This window comes from Tachyglossus aculeatus, chromosome X1 (assembly GCF_015852505.1).
Source record: "Tachyglossus aculeatus isolate mTacAcu1 chromosome X1, mTacAcu1.pri, whole genome shotgun sequence".
NCBI classification, from domain to species: Eukaryota; Metazoa; Chordata; class Mammalia; order Monotremata; family Tachyglossidae; genus Tachyglossus; species Tachyglossus aculeatus.
This window is the reverse complement of record NC_052101.1, coordinates 42,678,606-42,697,042: the sequence shown is the minus strand read 5'-3', so window position 1 is coordinate 42,697,042 and position 18,437 is coordinate 42,678,606. Positions and strand designations below refer to the sequence as shown.

The window sequence follows — 18,437 nt, the reverse complement described above, 5'->3', positions numbered from 1 at the left end:
CAATCAAAGGTATTTGTTGAGCACTTACTATGCGCAAAGCACTGTACTGAGTGCTTAGGAGAGTACAATAGCATGGCTCAGTGGAAAGAGCCCGAGCTTTGGAGTCAGTGGTCATGGGTTCAAATCCCGGCTCCGCCAATTGTCAGCTGTGTGACTTCGGGCAAGTCACTTCACTTCTCTGGGCCTCAGTTACCTCATCTGTAAAATGGGGATTAAGATTGTGAGCCCCCTGTGGGACAACCTGATTGCCTTGTAACCTCCCCAGTGCTTAGAACAGTGCTCAGCACATAGTAAGTGCTTAATAAATGCCATTTTATTATTATTATTCTCTGGGCCTCAGTTACCTCATCTATATGTTGCCGACGTACTTCCCAAGTGCTTAGTACAGTGCTCTGCACAAAGTAAGCACTCAATACGATTGAATGAATGAATGAATAGAGAGAGAGAGAGAGAGAGAGAGAGAGAGAGAGAGAGATATCTTTGTGGGCAGGGAAATGTGTCTACCAACTCTGTTATAGCATACTCTCCCAAGGGATTCCCCTTCTCCCCCTCGTCCCCCTCTCCATCCCCCTGTCTTACCTCCTTCCCTTCCCCACAGCACCTGTATATATGTTAGTACATATTTATTACTCTATTTATTTATTTTTTTCACTTGTACATATCTATTCTATTTATTTTATTTTGTTAATATGTTTGGTTTTGTTCTCTGTCTCCCCCTTCTAGACTGTGAGCCCACTGTTGGGTAGGGACTGTCTCTATATGTTGCCAACGTGTACTTCCCAAGCGCTTAGTACAGCGCTCGGCACACAGTAAGCGCTCAATAAATGCGATTGATTGATTGAGTGTTCACAGTGAGTGTGCAATATATATGGAGAGAGAGACAGATGATTAACAGAGATATGAGAGAGAGACTGAAAGCTCTTTGTGAGCAGGGAAACGTACCTACTAATACTAATGCATACTAATAGCATACTCTCCCAAGGGATTAGCACAGTGTTCACAGTGAGTGTGCAATATATATGGAGAGAGAGACAGAGATGATTAACAGAGATATGAGAGAGGGAGAGACTGAAAGCTCTTCGTGAGCAGGGAAACGTACCTACTAATACTAATGCATACTAATAGCACACTCTCCCAAGGGATTAGTACAGTGTTCACAGTGAGTGTGCAATATATATGGAGAGAGACAGAGATGATTAACAGAGATATGAGAGAGAGAGAGAGACTGAAAGCTCTTTGTGAGCAGGGAAACGTACCTACTAATACTAATGCATACTAATAGCATACTCTCCCAAGGGATTGTACAGTGTTCACAGTGAGTGTGCAATATATATGGAGAGACAGACAGAGATGATTAACAGAGATATGAGAGAGGGAGAGACTGAAAGCTCTTTGTGAGCAGGGAAACGTACCTACTAATACTAATGCATACTAATAGCACACTCTCCCAAGGGATTAGTACAGTGTTCACAGTGAGTGTGCAATATATATGGAGAGAGACAGAGATGATTAACAGAGATATGAGAGAGGGAGAGACTGAAAGCTCTTTGTGAGCAGGGAAATGTACCTACTAATACTAATGCATACTAATAGCATACTCTCCCAAGGGATTAGCACAGTGTTCACAGTGAGTGTGCAATATATATGGAGAGAGAGACAGAGATGATTAACAGAGATATGAGAGAGAGAGAGAGACTGAAAGCTCTTTGTAAGCAGGGAAACGTACCTACTAATACTAATGCATACTAATAGCATACTCTCCCAAGGGATTAGCACAGTGTTCACAGTGAGTGTGCAATATATATGGAGAGAGACAGAGATGATTAACAGAGAGAGACAGAGATATGAGAGAGAGAGAGACTGAAAGCTCTTTGTGGGTGGGGAAACGGACCTACTTATTTTGCTTTATTGTACTCTCCCAATGTGTTCTGCCTATAATGAATGAGTGCGCAATATATATTATATATATATTATATATATATATATATATATATATGCAGCAGACAACAGCAGTCTGCTGTACACAAGTACACACATATATATATGTATAGAAAGAGGGAGAGGAAGAGACATATATATACATATATATATATACATATATATATGTATAGAAAGAGGGAGAGGAAGAGACAGGGGTGAGAGAGAAGACAGAGAGAGACAAAACAGTGTTTCTCTCCTGAGTACCAGGGGCACTTTCAGGAGCAGAACGGAACCCCAGAAAGCACAGCTGTTCCCCCTAACGCAAGATTGGCCGGCCACTGTTATCATTACCTCATCCTGCTCTCCAGCCCTCTGGGCTGCAGGGAAGCAGGAACGATTTTTACAATCCTCTTCACATGGTTTTATGGCCTCTCTTCAGGGCCCCCTAAGAAGTGCTTTAAAAGGTGTCCTGCAGGAGGTAGCGGGATTAGCTACTGTAGTTTCCTCATCATGAAGGTTGAGTTTGTGAGGTGCTGGGGGATGCAAGAAGCTGTAAAATACAAAGCCAGAGCAGACATTGATGTTCACCTCAAACGGAGGCAGTTTAATCCAAATTCTTTCTTTTAGGGGCTCATGCTATTGCCGAGGCATCTGTCTGCTGCCTCCCTGCTCCACAGAAGAGTTTTCTTTCAGACTTCGAAGGGGATGGAAGGAAATGGATTTGCTAATGCCCAGTAAATGGCTGCCTCTTCAGTCCAGCGGGTGAAGAAGTGTTTCTGGAGTTGTGTTTCGAACTTGTCGGGTTCAAGTTTCAGTGAGTGCCCCTCATCTTGGCGGGGTGGGATTCGGGGAATAGCAATTTCATGGGTGCAATAGCAATTTCATGGGTGCCCTGTCTTCTCCCTGAAGGATTTTATGAGAGAAGCAGTTCGGCCTAATGGCCAGAATACAGGCCCGGGAATCAGAGGACCTGAGTTCGAATCCCACAATGCCATTCATCTGCTGTGGGACCTTGAGCGTGTCACTTAACTTCTCTATGCCTCAGTTCCCTCACCTGCAAAATAGGGATTCAATACCTATTTTCCCTCCTATTTAGACTGTGAGCTCCATATGGGACCTGATTATCTTCTATGTGCCTCAGCACTTGGGTAGGGACTGTCTCTATATGTTGCCAACTTGTACTTCCCAAGTGCTTAGTACAGTGCTCTGCACACAGTAAGCGCTCAATAAATATGATTGATTGATTAGTACAGTGCTTGACACATAGTAAACTCTTAACAAACACAATTATTACTCTATAGGCTGCAATCCTGCTTGATCCCTCTTAGCCTGAATCTAGAAAAATGAGTCCTTGCCTTCTCCATAAGTGCCTGGGACATAGTAAGTGCTTAACAATACCATAATTTTTATTATTATTATAATGAAGCTACTCCATCCCCCCGAGCAAGATCCAAGATAGGAGAAGCAGCGTGGCTTAGTGACAAGAACACGGGTTTGGGAGTCAGGGGACTTGGGTTTTAATCCCAGCTCTGCCACTTGTCTGCTGTGTGACCTGGGACAAGCCACTTAACTTCTCTGTGCCTCAGGTACTTCATCTGTAAAATGGGGTTTAAGACTGTAAGCCCCAGGTGGGACAACCTGATTAGCTTGTACCTACCCCAGCACTTAGAAAAGAGAATTAGAACTTAGAATGAACAAATATGATAATAATAATTATTACTATTTGGTTGCCCTTCTCTGTAGGGATGTTCAGATTTGGATCCTTCTGTAAATTTTCAGTCCAAGGGATTTGAGGTTTGGGGAAATAGGATCAGGAAATGTCCAGCATGACTGGCCTTAGGTAAAGGGGCAGAAACTCAGTACTTACTACAATGCTAAGCACACAGGAGGCACTCAGTAAATACCATTGATTAATTGACTGCTCTCCTGATAATAATAGTTGTGGTTTTTGTTGAGCGCTTACAAGATAATCATGTCCCATACGGGGCCCACCGTTGAAGTAGGAGAGAGAACATATATCAAATTCCCATTTTGCAGATGAGGGAACTGAGGGCCAGAGAAGTGAGGAGACTTTCCCAAGGTCACCCAGCAGACAAACGGCAGAGCCTGGATTAGAACCCAGGGCCTCTGATTCCCAGATCCGTGCTCTTTCCATGAGGCTATGCTGTTTCTCTTATCTATCTTATTGCAGTTCCAAAACTTGCTTTTTTTTTCCATTTATCTCATCCATCTCCCCATCTACCTTTTTCCTATCCATGAATGGCTTGTGCCCTGGACTGTTGAACAGGATCATTCCTCGGGCTCTTCTATCCTTGGGCTTTTCCCCGTGTCTGTAAGTGGGTAAATCTACTGCTCTCGGGGGCTCTGTCCTCCCCACACACCCAACCCCAGCTGTTTTCTCCCTTGAAAGACCCAGAGAAGAATTCAAATCCCTCTAGACAGTGAGCTTGTTGTGGGCAGGGAGTGTTTCTGTTATAATGATAAGTTTTATTATCCCAAGAGCTTAGTAATAATGATGATAATAATTATGGTATGTGTTACACGCTTACTGTGTGTCAGGCACTGTGGTAGATCAAGATAATCGGGTTAGGCACATTCCGGGCCCCACCTAAGGCTCCCAGTCTTAATCCTCATTTTAAAGGATTAGAGAGAAGTGAAATGACTTGCTCAAGTTCCCACAAAAGACAAGTGGCGGGGCCGGGATTAGAACCCATGACCTTCCCACTTCCAGGCCCATGCTCTATCTACTAGGACATGCTGCTTCTCTAGGACAGTGCTCTGCACACAGTAAGCGCTCAATAAATCCGACTGACTATTGACTGACTGACAAATCCCAGCAGCCCTTTCTCCTACCCCAGTGAACAACGGTACTTGTGCCATTTGCCCTTGGCATCTTGCCCACCGCTAGGCCACCACTCCTCACCATTCCCCGACAACTGCTAGAAATGGATTTCCACTTGCGCCATGAAAATCCTTTTCCGGCCAATTTCTTGTTGTGCCACTCCAGCCCTGCTATCTGGCTAAACTCCCTCCTACCGCTTGTGTGTCTGAGGCAGATAAGGACAAGACAATGAGTTTAGACTGCAGCTCGACCCCAAGCAGAAAAATACTAAACCATCTCCCGGTGCAGACTTCTTCCGATTAAACCCCATATTTAAATACACGGTGATAATTTGGGTTCTTCCGGGCCCGTTTATTGGCTGCAAACCCTCCCAAATAGCCACGTTTTCCCTTGAAATCATCTCCCTTAGACAGCCCCTCTCCTGACAGAAACTCTCCCCTCCTTTTCGGGTCTTTGAGAACCGTTTCCGGAACCACAACAGCCTCCTAGTTTGCTCCGAGATGGCTACATGGCTACATCTAAATACAGGTTGGTTAGCTGTTGGCTGGCTTGACCTCCTCCTTCAGGAGAAATTTTCTTCATGTCAAGGATGGGGGCTTGTCTGCTAAAGAGGAATCCCCAGCAAGTCTGCAACCTTGCAATTATCCTTGCTTCCTCACTGACTTTAAATCCATTTCCTCTGCTACTTTTCCCAGATCCGCCCCTCCCTTTTCCGCTAAACAGCCACCACCTAGGTCTAGGGACCCTTCAGTTCCTGGCTTGACTAGTGTTTCATCTTCTGTCCAGATCGTTTTCCTAGAATGTGGAAATCCATCCCCCTCTGTGCATCAGACATTACCTATTGACTGATGGCTTTAATGTACATCAGCTCTTTCCATTCTACTGATCCACTCTCTTCTCCTACTAGGCCCCAGCTTTGCACTAAGCCATTCTTCCCCAGCTAACAACCGATCACCGGGTCTCATTTTCCACTCTCCTGCTCACACCTTGCCTCTTTCCCGGATCTTCCTCCCACTTCAAACCAACCGGCTCTTCCTATCTCCTCCAAAAGGCACTCCCTGATTTGTTTTCTTCTCCCTGGTCAAATCCTCCCAACTACTGCTTCAGTACTATTTTGTTAGAATGTTTGGTTCTGTTCTCTGTCTCCCCCTTTTAGACTGTGAGCCCACTGTTGGGTAGGGACTGTCTCTATATGTTGCCAATTTGTACTTCCCAAGTGCTTAGTACAGTGCTCTGCACATAGTAAGCGCTCAATAAATACGATTGATGATGATGATGATGATGATGGAGAGTTCATCGCTCTCTCCACCTTCAAAGCCCTCCTAAAATCACATCTCCTCAACTTCCCCAACAGAGCCCTCATTTCCCCTAGGCACCCTCCCCTCCGCATCGCTAACACACTTGGTTATGTATCTCTTAAGCACTTTGCTGCTCACTCCAGCTCTATTTCTTCCATTTTAATGTCCTTCTTCCCCTAAACTCTAATAATAATAATAAAAACAATAACGATGGTATTTGTTAAGCACTTACCATGTGTAAAGCCCCGGGGAGGATGCAAGGTTATTAGGTTGGACACAGTCACTGTCCCACATGGGGCTCACAGTCTTAATCCCCATTTTACAGATGAGGCACCTGAAGTACAGAGAAATTAAGTGCCCACAGCCCTCAAGTGGCAGAGCCAGGATTAGAACCCAGGTCCTGTAACTCCCAGGACTTGGCCACGCCGTTTCACAATGAGAATACAGTCTCAGGCTAGGGAAGCATCAGAGGGTGAATGAAGTCCACAGAACTCTTATGTTCTGCTCACCAGTAGCGTAAGAAGCAGCATAGCCTCCAGGAAAGAGCATGGGCCTCTGAAATCAGAGGACCTGAGTTCTAATGCCGACTCTGCCATTTGTTTGCTGTGTGACCTTGGGCAAGTCACTTAACTTCTCTGTCCCTCCGTTCCCTCATCTGCAAAATGGGGATTAAATACCTGTTCTCACTCCTACCTAGACTGTGAGTCCCGTGTGGGACCCGATTATCTTATATCTACCCCAGTGCTTAGTGCAGTGCTTGACACACAGAAAACGCTTAACAGATACCACAATTATTATCATCATTATTATTCAGTAAACAGCTGTTTAGATCGCTCCCTGCTCTTCCTCCCCACCGTAGGGGAGGGGAGGCTGGGTGAAAGGAGACTAGGGTTCTAGTCCCCGCTCTGTCACCGCCAGGCAACACGACTTTGATCACGTTACCTCGCTAGACCTGTTTTCTCATCTGTAAAATGGGGATAAGATACCCAGTCTCCTTCCCTCTTAGATCGTAAGCCTCATGTGCAACTGAAGCTGCATCTGATCTTATTATCGTGGAACTACCCCACCTAGGTAAAGAAAATCATAAAGAAAAACATATGTCCCATTCCTCTCCCCCGACAATTCACTTAAAAGCCAGTAGAATCAGGAATTAACTCCTGGGAAAGAAGGACTTTGGAGAAAGGATCAGGTTCACACTTTCCGATCATCATCAATCGTATTTATTGAGCGCTTACTGTGTGCAGAGCACTGTACTAGAGACAGCCCTTCCTAGGGCAGAGAGCCCTGTGACTTGGATCAATCAGTCAACAGTGATATTTATTGAGTGCTTATGGTGTGCAGAGCACTGAATAAAGTGCTGGAAAAGATACGGTACCTCACAGTTGCTAGACATGTTCCCTGCCTACAACGAGTTATGTGATAGACAATGCCGAGAAGCAGCGTGGCTTGATGGAAAGAGCCCAGGCTTGGGAGGCAGAGGACGTGGGTTCTAGTCCCGACTCCTTGTCTGCTGTGTGGCCTTGGACAAGCCACTTAACTCCTCTGTGCCTCAGTTGCCTCATCTGTAAAATGTGGATGAAGACTGTGAACGCCACGTGGGACAACCTGATTACTTTGTGTCTACCCCAGTGGTTAGAACAGTGCTTGGCACATAGTCAGTGCCTTACAAATACCATCATCATTATTATCATTGTTATTTGAAATTTGCCCCATTCCCTACCCCACAGCACTTATGTTTAAATGATCTATGATAAGTCAATTATTTATATTAATGTCTGTCTACCCCTATAGACTGTAATTTCTTTATGAGAAGGAAGCACGTCTGTTAATTCTGTTGTATGGTACTCTCCCACATGGTTCGTACATTGCTCTGCACATAGTACATCCTCTCTGCACATCCTCCCTTTAAAGCCCTACTGAGAGCTCACCTCCTCCAGGAGGCCTTCCCAGACTGAGCCCCCTTTTTCCTCTCCTCCTCCCCAGCCCCTCTTCCCCATAGCACCTGTATGTATATTTGTACAGATTTATTATTCTATTTATTTTACTTGTACATATTTACTATTCATTTTGTTAACGATGTGCATAGAGCTTTAATTCTATTTGTTCTGATGATTTTGACACCTGTCTTCATGTTTTGTTTTGTTGTCTCTAGACTGTGAGCCCGTTGTTGGGTAGGGACCGTCTCTGTAGGTTGCCAACTTTCACTTCCCAAGCGCTTAGTCCAGTGCTCTGCACACAGTAAGCGCTCAATAAATACGATTGAACGAATGAACGAACATAGGGGCTCAGTAAGTACCCCTGATTGAGCGATAGAAGCGGTTGACAGGAGGGAGGTCATTGGCGTCCGGGTAGAAGTGGGGTGGGGGAAATATGAGTGCAGGGTGGGGTGGGATGAAATGTTGGTTGGAAACTTGGAAATTGAGGTCAGTGAAAGAAAAATCAGCAACCGTCTCTACCACCGAATCGAGTAAAAACCGAGTTCGACCATTGGATGGCAGTGTAAGTGTGTTAAATAGCCCGAGTCCGGATGAACCCTGGAAGGCCACAGATTTAAGAAAACAGGGATTGAGATCACAACGGGTTCATCTGTCGGCTGAACAAACCGAGTTAAATGTCAGTACCTAGTTGGGAGTTGGAGAAACTCCTCTGTTACCAGTAGGAAAGATTATTAACCTAGAAAGGCTGTTTCATTCGACTGTATTTATTGAGCGCTTACTGTGTGCAGAGCACTGTACTCAGTGCTTGGGGAAGTACAATTTAGCAATCAAGAGTGACAATAATAATAATAATAATAATAATAATAATAATAATAATAATGGATTTATGAAGCGCTTACTATGTGCAAAGCACTGTTCTAAGCGTTGGGGAGGTGATCAGGTTGTCCCTCGGGGGGCTCACAGTCTTAATCCCCATTTTACAGATGAGATGACTGAGGCACAGAGAGGCACAGAGAAGTTAAGTGACTTGCCCAAAGGTGAGCTCACAGTCTGACTCTAGCACCCTTTATTCACCCTTCTCTGAGCCCGACAGCACACTTTCCAAGCGCTCAGTTCAGTGCCCTGCACACAGTATGTGCTCAATAAATACGATTGAATGAATGAATGAACTTTTGTACATATGTGTCATTTATTTATTTATAGTAATGTCCGTCTTCCCCATTGGACTGTAAGCTCGTCGTGGGCAGGGTCTATCAACTCTATTGTACCGGACTCTCCCAAGCGCTTAGTACAGCGCTCTGCACGCAGTAAGTGCTCGATAAATATGGTCAATTGATGCTGCGTTTGTCTTTTAAAGGAAGTATTTGGGTTAGAGTCCCCTCTCTCCAAAAACAGAAAATAAAACAAAATAAACAGAAAAAGCCCAAACTGCTCCCCTTTTATTCCACGCTCAGGTGATTGGCCGATGAGAGTTTTGATGTCTCTCCTCAATGGGAACTCTCCCGCCCCTATTTTAATAACAAGGGTCTGAAACAATGTTCCACTTACATTTATTATTCATACCAGAATCAGGTATTCTTTTCAGGCGCGTGAGCAATAAAACACATTAACTTTGCAGGAAGGAAATGGATATGATTTACTGTAAGCACTCAAGATGGACCATTATTGACTGGCAAGCTATCGGAGATGGAGTTTGTTATGTGTATTATGTTGCCCTGATAGAGGTTTCCTAAAACTCTAATGAGGCACTTAAACCAGGACTCCAGAGGTCAGAAAAGCAGTGTCCTAGAAGAAAGGCCATCTCCAAAGCCAAGGCGGGGAGCCCTGAGACAGAGGTTTCCAAGGGGCCCCTCGCTTGAGATGGGGATAGCCAGTTTTAATAATAGGGGCAGGTTTCCAGAAAAAAAGGCAAAATGATGGTTTTCCCAGTAGGACTGTGGCTCTTTTGGGGTTTCCAGGTCCTCACTGGTCATCCGTCTGAACCATCCGAGGTTTGTTTTCCAGGATGTCCGTGTCATCTCTGTCCATCAAGTGCTGATGGTGATAATCAATGATCCCCTCGTTATGATTTGGGGAAGGGAGGGTGAGGAATCCATCCGCTGGGAGCCCCACCGGTTTGTCAGCCGGTTTTCGGAGAGGGCCGCTCAGGGCTTTCTGCGTGACGTGTAGACGCTTCGGTGGGGTCGTGAGGCTGCTTAAAAGCCCCGCCAGACTCGCTGCCGGCATCCGTCCGTGCCCTTCAGGAGAAATTCGCCAAGCGATAAACATTTACCTGCAGCGGGGTTCAAGTGGGCAGCCCCTTGGGCTAATCTCCCCCTCGGGGGTCTTTCCAAAAGCAAAGGAAAGAGAAGACAAAAGTGGAATTTCTCTGGGAATCCATCTGCTCGCTGCCGGGATTAAATGGAAGTTCCGACGGTGGGGCTCCGGTGCTCCTGGAGTCCACGAGGGCTTCGGTGGGCGGCTGCTGTCGCTTAATCCGGGATCCCAGCATCCTCCCTCTCAGCCCCCGCAACCTGTCACCAAGTCGTCGATCGAACCGGAGAGGTGCCTCCGGTTTCTCAAAGCCATATTCCTTTAAGATGATGTAATACTCATTTCCCTGGATGGTTTCTTCCCTGCACTGCTGAAACAACAGCATCTGAACTGCACTGGGATCCGTGGCACCACCCAGATCAGCGATCAGCCAACAGCCAGAGCCACGGAAGCAGTCCGAACAGCCGAGCCAGTCCGGTACCCCGGCTTCGCCGGGCAGGGTGACAGTTACTGCAGCCCGACCCTCACGTCGCCTCTCCAGAATCATGGCAACCTGGCTGCCCTTGCCGGCAGGTAGGATGACACGCCGGGATCCCATCGGCGCTCGTCCATCCACTGGGGCGTCTCTGCCAATTTTTTAAGTCTGCAACTCTCCCGTGTTCTGAAGGATCTTCATTTTTTTTATCTTTTTTGTGCGTGTATCCGTGTGTGTATGGATGCGTACGGTGGGGGAGGGCGTAAGGGGGCTTCGTTCAACATTGTATTTTTTTTCGCTTTTTCTCATTCCCCTCCACCGTTAACTTTCTGGGACATGCTTTGACTTGCGACCCGGAGTGGGTTTTTCTAAGAAGACAACTTCTGGCACTTTTCATAGCGATTTCTGTTCTTCTCCTGGCTGGGATTTGCCAAGAAGCAGACTCCGTGGGGCCATGTATCCTGATGGCTGGTCAAATGGATTTTCTCTCACAAGACCCGGGGCTTAAACTGTCACCGAGGTAAGGCTCGAAGCATGCAGCCTCTCAAATCCAGTGTGTGTGTTTGTGTTTGGTAGGGGGGGAGTTAAAAAATCCCCTTCTTTTTAAAGTTGAATAACCAGGCTCCACGGTTATAAATATGTATGCTTCCATTCATCATCTCCGGGGAAAAGCGAACAGGCAGAAACAAAATACTGTGTGAGATACTGTTATTTCTGCCACGGCATGGTTGAAATTTGTGCTGCCAGTGCTTATCTGAAGTAATCTGTACCCTTCTCTCTCTCTCTCTCTCTCTCTCTCTCTCTCACTGTCAGTCTTTCTGTATCTCCGTCCGTCTCTTCCTCTACCTCTCTCTGTCCCTCTCTCTCTTCTGCCGGGCTGGGTTTGAGGAAATAATTTCTCTCTCCTTTTTCTTCAGACAGACCTGTGAATAATTGTAGTCTTGGCTTGACCTTGCAGTCTGGGCTGGATGGAAGATACGATGTAGATGAGTTGATTACATTTCCTGAAGTAATCGGACCCCGCCGGGCAGGGTTTGAGCCACTTTTGCGCGATCGGCGATCCGTGCTTCTGGGGACCATCCTGCTTTTTAGAAATTTTTCATTTTCGGGAACCCTGACTGGAGAAGGAGGGGGAAGTTCCCCTCGGAGCCGAGGGGTCTTTATTTCCGTGCTAACAGCCGATGCGAGAGATCGGACCGAGATCCGCTGGGATTGCGCCTCTTTTTTTTAAGGGACGATGGCTTTGAGTGGCAACTGCCGGACTTCTCTCCCACCCAGGGATCTGGGGATCCTGCCCAGCTCCTTCCCCGATGTCGTGGAACTGAACGTAGGGGGCCAGGTTTACTTCACCCGACATTCCACGTTGACCGGCATCCCCCACTCCTTCCTCTGGAAAATGTTCTCTCCCAAGAGGGACCTGGCCAACGACCTAGCCAAGGACTGCAAGGGAAGGTTCTTCATCGACCGTGACGGGTTCCTGTTCCGTTACATCCTGGACTATCTCAGGGACAAGCAAGTTGTCCTGCCCGACCACTTCCCCGAGCGGGGGAGGCTGAAGAGGGAGGCAGAGTATTTCCAGCTGCCGGATCTAGTCCGACTCTTGACTCCGGAGGAGGTCAGGCAGAGCCCGGATGACTACTGCCACAGCGATTTCGAGGAGGGCTCCCAGGGCAGCGACACCCGAATCTGCGCCCCGTCGTCCCTGCTCCCCGCGGACCGCAAGTGGGGCTTCATCACCGTCGGCTACCGGGGGTCGTGCCTCGTGGGCCGAGAGAGTCAGACCGACGCCAAGTTCCGCAGGGTCCCCAGGATTTTGGTCTGCGGGAGGATCGCCCTGGCGAAAGAGGTCTTCGGAGAAACGTTAAATGAGAGCAGAGATCCGGACCGAGCTCCGGAGAGGTACACCTCCAGGTTCTATCTCAAGTTCAAGCACCTGGAAAGGGCTTTCGATATGTTGTCTGAGTGCGGATTCCACATGGTGGCCTGTAATTCCTCGGTCACGGCCTCTCTGGTCAGTCAGTATACCGACGACAAGGTCTGGTCCAGCTACACCGAATACGTCTTCTACCGTAAGTACCGGAGGCTTTTCCGAATCCTCGCGGCCGGAGTCTTCCCGAAGCGTGTCTGTGGTATGTAAAGTCGCTGGGGAGCTCGAAGGCGTTGTCCGCGGTGAAGTTCCCCTTCGAGTGGCCGGCCCTGGATGCGGCCAGGATCGTGTCCGGGGCCACGATGTGTCTCGAGGGGTAACTTTTCCTTAATCGTTCAGTGCGATCGCCGACTGACCTATGACCTCACGCGATAGCGGGCTCATGACCGCCGCTCAGGTAACCCGTGCGACCGTACGTGACCCGTTCGAATGTCTCGGCTAGGACGCTGTCGATCGCCGAGGTAAACGTGCCGTCCGGGACTCGGCCGTTTCTCCGTGGAGTTGGTTTCAGCGGAACCGAGCAGCGGGGAGGCGTTTCGCTAGTGGCCTTGGGTGTTGACTGAACTTTCTGCCGATAAACCGGTGCCCCAGATTAGGCAGAAGAGCCAACCTTTTAAACGTCAACCGGTGCTCCGGTGCACGGTGTGGTCTTGACTAGGGGGCAGTGCAGACTATCAAAATTGCCCCTTTCTCCCCCAAATCTGAAATACACCTTCCCGGGCTTTGCCAATCTGCCCCTTTGGCTCTGACACGTTTCCCGAGAAGACTCGCAGGGCCAACGGTAGCCGGGAAACGCACTGCCGATTTAATTACCCTCAATTTTCAGCAGAGATTCCGCTCACGAAGGTAACAGATACTTGAGAACAGCCAAACCCGTTAAACCATAATGTCAGGCATCTTATCGCTTCATCTGGGGGCGGAGAAGGAAAGAAACTCGGTGATGACACTGACCCTCTTTTTTAATAGGGTCTCGGTGGAGGTTTCTTCTTTACGACTGGGTGAAGACCCAGGAATCTGGGGGCCTGGGGTCTTTATGAAATAGAAGTAGCAGGTCTCCCAAAGCGAACCGGTAAACGGAACTGGTAATCAATCAATCAGTGGTATTTATTGAGCGCTTACTACACGCAGACCACTGTACTAAGCGCTTGGGAGAGTACAGTCCCCCTTCTAGACTGTGAGCCCATTGCTGGGTAGGGACCGTCTCTATATTTTGCCAACTTGTACCTCCCAAGCGCTTAGTACAGTGCTCTGCACACAGTAAGTGCTCAATAAATACAATTTTATGAATGAATGAACAGAGTTAGCAGACAGGTTCCCTGCCCCTAAGGAGCCTACAGTCTTTGCTTTATATACACATTGCCACGCCTGCTTTTAACTGGGGGCTCTGAATGGCTCAGGTATTTACTACCATCTCTACCCTCAGTGTTGTTTGTTTGATTTTTTTGTATTTGCTAAACACTCACTATGTATCAAACATTCATTTCATTCATTCAGTCGTATTTATTGAGCACTTACTGTGTGCAGAGCACTGTCCTAAGCGCTTGGGAAGTACAAGTTGGCAGCATATAGAGACGGTCCTTACCCAACAACGGGCTCACGCCGTTCAAAGTGCTGGGGTAGAGCCTGGATCATCAGGTCAGACACGGTCCCTGTCCCACATAGGGCACATCGTTTGTGTAGGGGGGAGAAAAGGTTTTGAATCCCCAACAGTTGAGGAGACTGAAGCCCAAAGAACTGAAATGACTCACCCAAGGTCACACAGCAGGCAAGTGGCAGAGCCGAGATCAGTACTCCCAGGCCCATGCTCTTTCCACTCGGCCACGCCACTGCTCGATGGCATCACCCTCCTTCCTCTCCCCCTCCTCCCCCTCTCCATCCCCCCCGCCTTACCTCCTTCCCTTCCCCACAGCACCTGTATATATATATATATATATATATATATATATATGTTTGTACAGATTTATTACTCTATTTATTTTACTTGTACATCTCTATTCTATTTATTTTATTTTGTCAATATGTTTTGTTTTGTTGTCTGTCTTCCCCTTCTAGACTGTGAGCCCACTGTTGGGTAGGGACCGTCTCTAGATGTTGCCAACTTGTACTTCCCAAGCGCTTTGTACGGTGCTCTGCACACAGTAAGCGCTCAATAAATACGATTGATTGATTGATTGATCAGACGGGGAGTCAGGGTCCTTCAGAAGAGGCCGCATCTGCCAGATTTAGAAATCTGGGGGGATTCTTTTGCTCTTTCTATTTCACAGGAGTCAGGGCCGGTGACTGAGGTTGTCTCTCTTAGCTAGGTTTGTGGCACGCAGTGGGTTGTGACCCTGTTTCGGGAGGGTTGGGAAGGGGCAGGCGCTGGCCTCTTACAGCCCCGGGTGGGGTGTGGAGGCTGACAGGGAAAACGCAGAGGTGCCAGCCATTTGTGAAAAACGGAATTCCGTATCCGAGCGGGGAACGCTGTGAGGTGTGGAAACGACCTAACTGGGGCCAACAACCCAGGCCGGGGGCTCTGTCGGCGATCCCGATCGTGTTATCCGCTGAGCTTCGCGGCCCAAACCTGCTGTGTGTCGGCTGGCGGCCTTCCCCCTGGTGAAGGCGGGGCAGACTGGAACCGGTGATGCTTCAGTCCCAAAGAATTCACTCCTTAGGTCGTATTTATTCATTCATTCATTCATTCAATGGTATTTATGGAGCGCTTACTGTGTGCAGAGCACTGTACTAAGCGCTTGGGAAGTACAAGTCGGCAACATATAAAGACAGTCCCTACCCAACAGCGGGCTCACAGTCTAGAAGGGGGAGACAGACAACCAAAAAAAACCCTATTAACAAAATAAATAGAATAAATATGTACAAGCAAACTAGAGTAATTCATTCATTCAATCAATCATATTTATTGATCGCTTACTGCGTGCAGAGCATTGTACTAAGCGCTTGGGAGAGTACAATACGGGCTTGGGAGCCAGAGGTCATGGGTACAAATCCCAGCTCCGCCACTTAATAATACTGATGGCATTTATTAAGCGCTTACTATGTGCAAGGCACTGTTCTAAGCGCTGGGGAGGTTACAAGGCGATCAGGTTGTCCCACGGGGGGCTCACAGTCTTCATCCCTATTTTACAGAAGAGGTAACTGAGGCCCAGAGAAGTGAAGTGACTTGTTCAAAGTCACCCAGCTGACAATTGGCAGAGCCGGGATTTGAACCCATGAACTCTGACTCCAAAGCCCGGGTTCTTTCCAGTGAGCCATGCTGCTTCTAAGCTGTGTGACTTGGGGAAGGTCACTTCACTTCTCTGGGCCTCAGTTCCCTCGTCTATAAAATGGGGATTGAGACTGTGAGCCCCCCGGGGGTCAACCTGATCACCTAGTAACCTCCTCAGCGCTTAGAACAGTGCTTTGCACATAGTAAGCGCTTAATAAATGTTATCAAAAAAAAAAAGTCTGGCCTTAGCTGGCTTCCTTAGGGCCGTTTCTTAGGTTTCCCAAGAACATTGGCCGCTCTTCCAATCAAAGCCCCCGCTGGAGCCACTCTATCTGCAAACGCCCAGCTGAGATCCTGGGACGGCGCGGGGGGCCGGCCTCGGGTGAAACGGCTGATTTTGATTACTTTCATATTTCCGGTGGGAGAAATCAGGACGTCTCCAGGCAGGGTCCAGAAGGAGGAACTCTGGGAGAAAGGCAGAGTCAGGGAAAAAAAGACTAATGCGCTTGGTTTTTAACGAATTCAAAGAAATCGGCGACCAGAGGTCGTTTCGCATGCACGCTGAGCCGCATTTTGGGTTTCGCAGAGCCTCATCCATCTAAAGCTGGGCACTCTCGACGGTCTCTTTTCTTACCATTATAATTGCTTTCTTCTTTATTGGTTTGCGGAGATATGGTTGAGTAACTGTTTGCACTCCATCTCTCCACGGACCAGTGAGCACAAACAGGGGAACTCGGGACCGGGAAGCGAGGCCCTAGGATAGGAGCCGCTTTCCCTACCTACCAAATACCCAGGGCTCAGTTTTAACTCTTCCTCCGTCTCCAGGCCGATAAAATTGACAGCTGGCTTTCCGGTGGTACACTGCGGCTTCCATGCAGCTGCTTAGCCATAATTATTTAATTAGAAGCTGCCAACTGTGCCTATGTAAGCATTAATTCATCAAGCTGTTGTGCTCAGGTTAATGGACCGAATCCATCGGAAAAACCTCTAAAGGAACCAGTTCGCTGCGCACAAGAAGGCTTTTCGCTGTGTAGGGCGCGGTTCCTTCCTGGGCGCACTGGAACGGATAGTGCTTCGGTCCCAAAGAATTCACTCCTTCGGTCGTACTTATTGATCGCCTACTGTGTGCAGAGCATTGTACTAAGCGCTTGGGTGAGCACAATACGGGCTTGGGAGCCAGAGGTCATGGGTTCTAATCCCAACTCCGCCACTTCCATTCATTCAATCGCATTTATTGAGCACTAACAGTGTGCAGAGCACTGTACTAAGCACTTGGGAGCTACAAGTTGACTTGGGCAAGTCACTTAACTTCTCTGGGCCTCAGCTCCCTCATCTGTAAAATGGGGATTAAGACTGAGAGCCCCACGTGGGACAACCTGATCATCTTGTATCCCCCCAAGCACTTAGAACAGTGCTTTGCGGATAGTAAGAGTTTAACAAATACCACCATTATTATTATTATATAACAATAAACGGACACATTCCCTGCCCGCAATGAGCTTACAGTCTAGAGGAGGCCTAAACAAAGCACTTTGTTCCTGGTAGCCGAGAGCCTGGGGTGGGCAGGAAATGTGAAGCAGTGTGGCTCAGTGGAAAGAGCCCGGGCTTGGGAGTCAGAGGTCATGGGTTCTAATCCCGGCTCTGCCGCTTGTGGGCTGTGTGACTTTGGGCAAGTCACTTAACTTCTCTGGGCCTCAGTTACCTCATCTGGAAAATGGGGAATAAGATTGTGAGCCCCACATGGGACAACCTGATCACCTTGTATCCCCCCAGCGCTTAGAACAGTACTTTGCACATAGTAAGCGATTAACAAATACCATTATTATTATTATATTGTTATATCATACTTTCCCAAGTGCTTATTACAGTGCTCTGCATTCAGTAAACGCTCAATAAATACCACTGATGGACGTTATGAAGTTGAGTACATCCTCCGAAGAGGAGAATAATAATAATAATAATAATAATAATAATAATGGCATTAATTAAGTGCTTACTATGTGCAAAGCACTGTTCTAAGCGCTGGGGAGATTACAAGGTGATCAGGTTGTCCCACGGGGGGCTCACAGCTTTAATCCCCATTTTTCCAGATGAGGTAACTGAGGCCCAGAGAAGTGAAGTGACTTGCCCAAAATCACACGGCTGACAGTTGGCAGAGCTGGGATTTGAACCCATGACCTCTGACTCCAAAGCCCGGGCTCTTTCCACTGAGCCACGCTGCTTCATGCTCATTAGCTTGGCCAAGCTGAAGGGGCCTAGGTCATGGAGGGAGGGCATCTGGGTGCAATTCTGCCACTGGTGGGGTGGGTGTCCTTGGGCAAGTCCCTTGTCCTCGCTGCACATTAAGATCCTCTTCTGAAAAACGAGAGATAGCAATACCCACTTCAACAGGGTGCCATGTGGATTAGATGATTATTGTGAAAACGCTTGGGAAAAATAGAAGTGGTCTACAAATTCAAGGTAACATTATTATTATTCCCTGATGATGATGATGACGATCAATCAATCAAACGTATTTATTGAGCGCTTACTGTGTAAAGAGCACTGTACTAAGCGCTTGGGAAGTACAAGTTGATAATG

At 47.7% G+C, this 18,437-nt stretch overlaps 1 protein-coding gene across 1 annotated transcript in view; it reads left to right on the top strand.

The window, feature by feature from the left end:
- Positions 1 to 10,467: 10,467 nt before the first annotated feature.
- KCTD16 (potassium channel tetramerization domain containing 16) overlaps positions 10,468 to 18,437 on the top strand; it is a 298,062-nt gene continuing 290,092 nt past the window's right edge. Inside the window, exons 1-2 of the mRNA XM_038772792.1 lie at positions 10,468 to 11,245; positions 11,643 to 12,794. Of these exons, the coding sequence (XP_038628720.1) occupies positions 11,963 to 12,794 (832 nt within the window). The 5' untranslated portion in view covers positions 10,468 to 11,245; positions 11,643 to 11,962. The remainder of the gene's footprint in view (positions 11,246 to 11,642; positions 12,795 to 18,437) is intronic.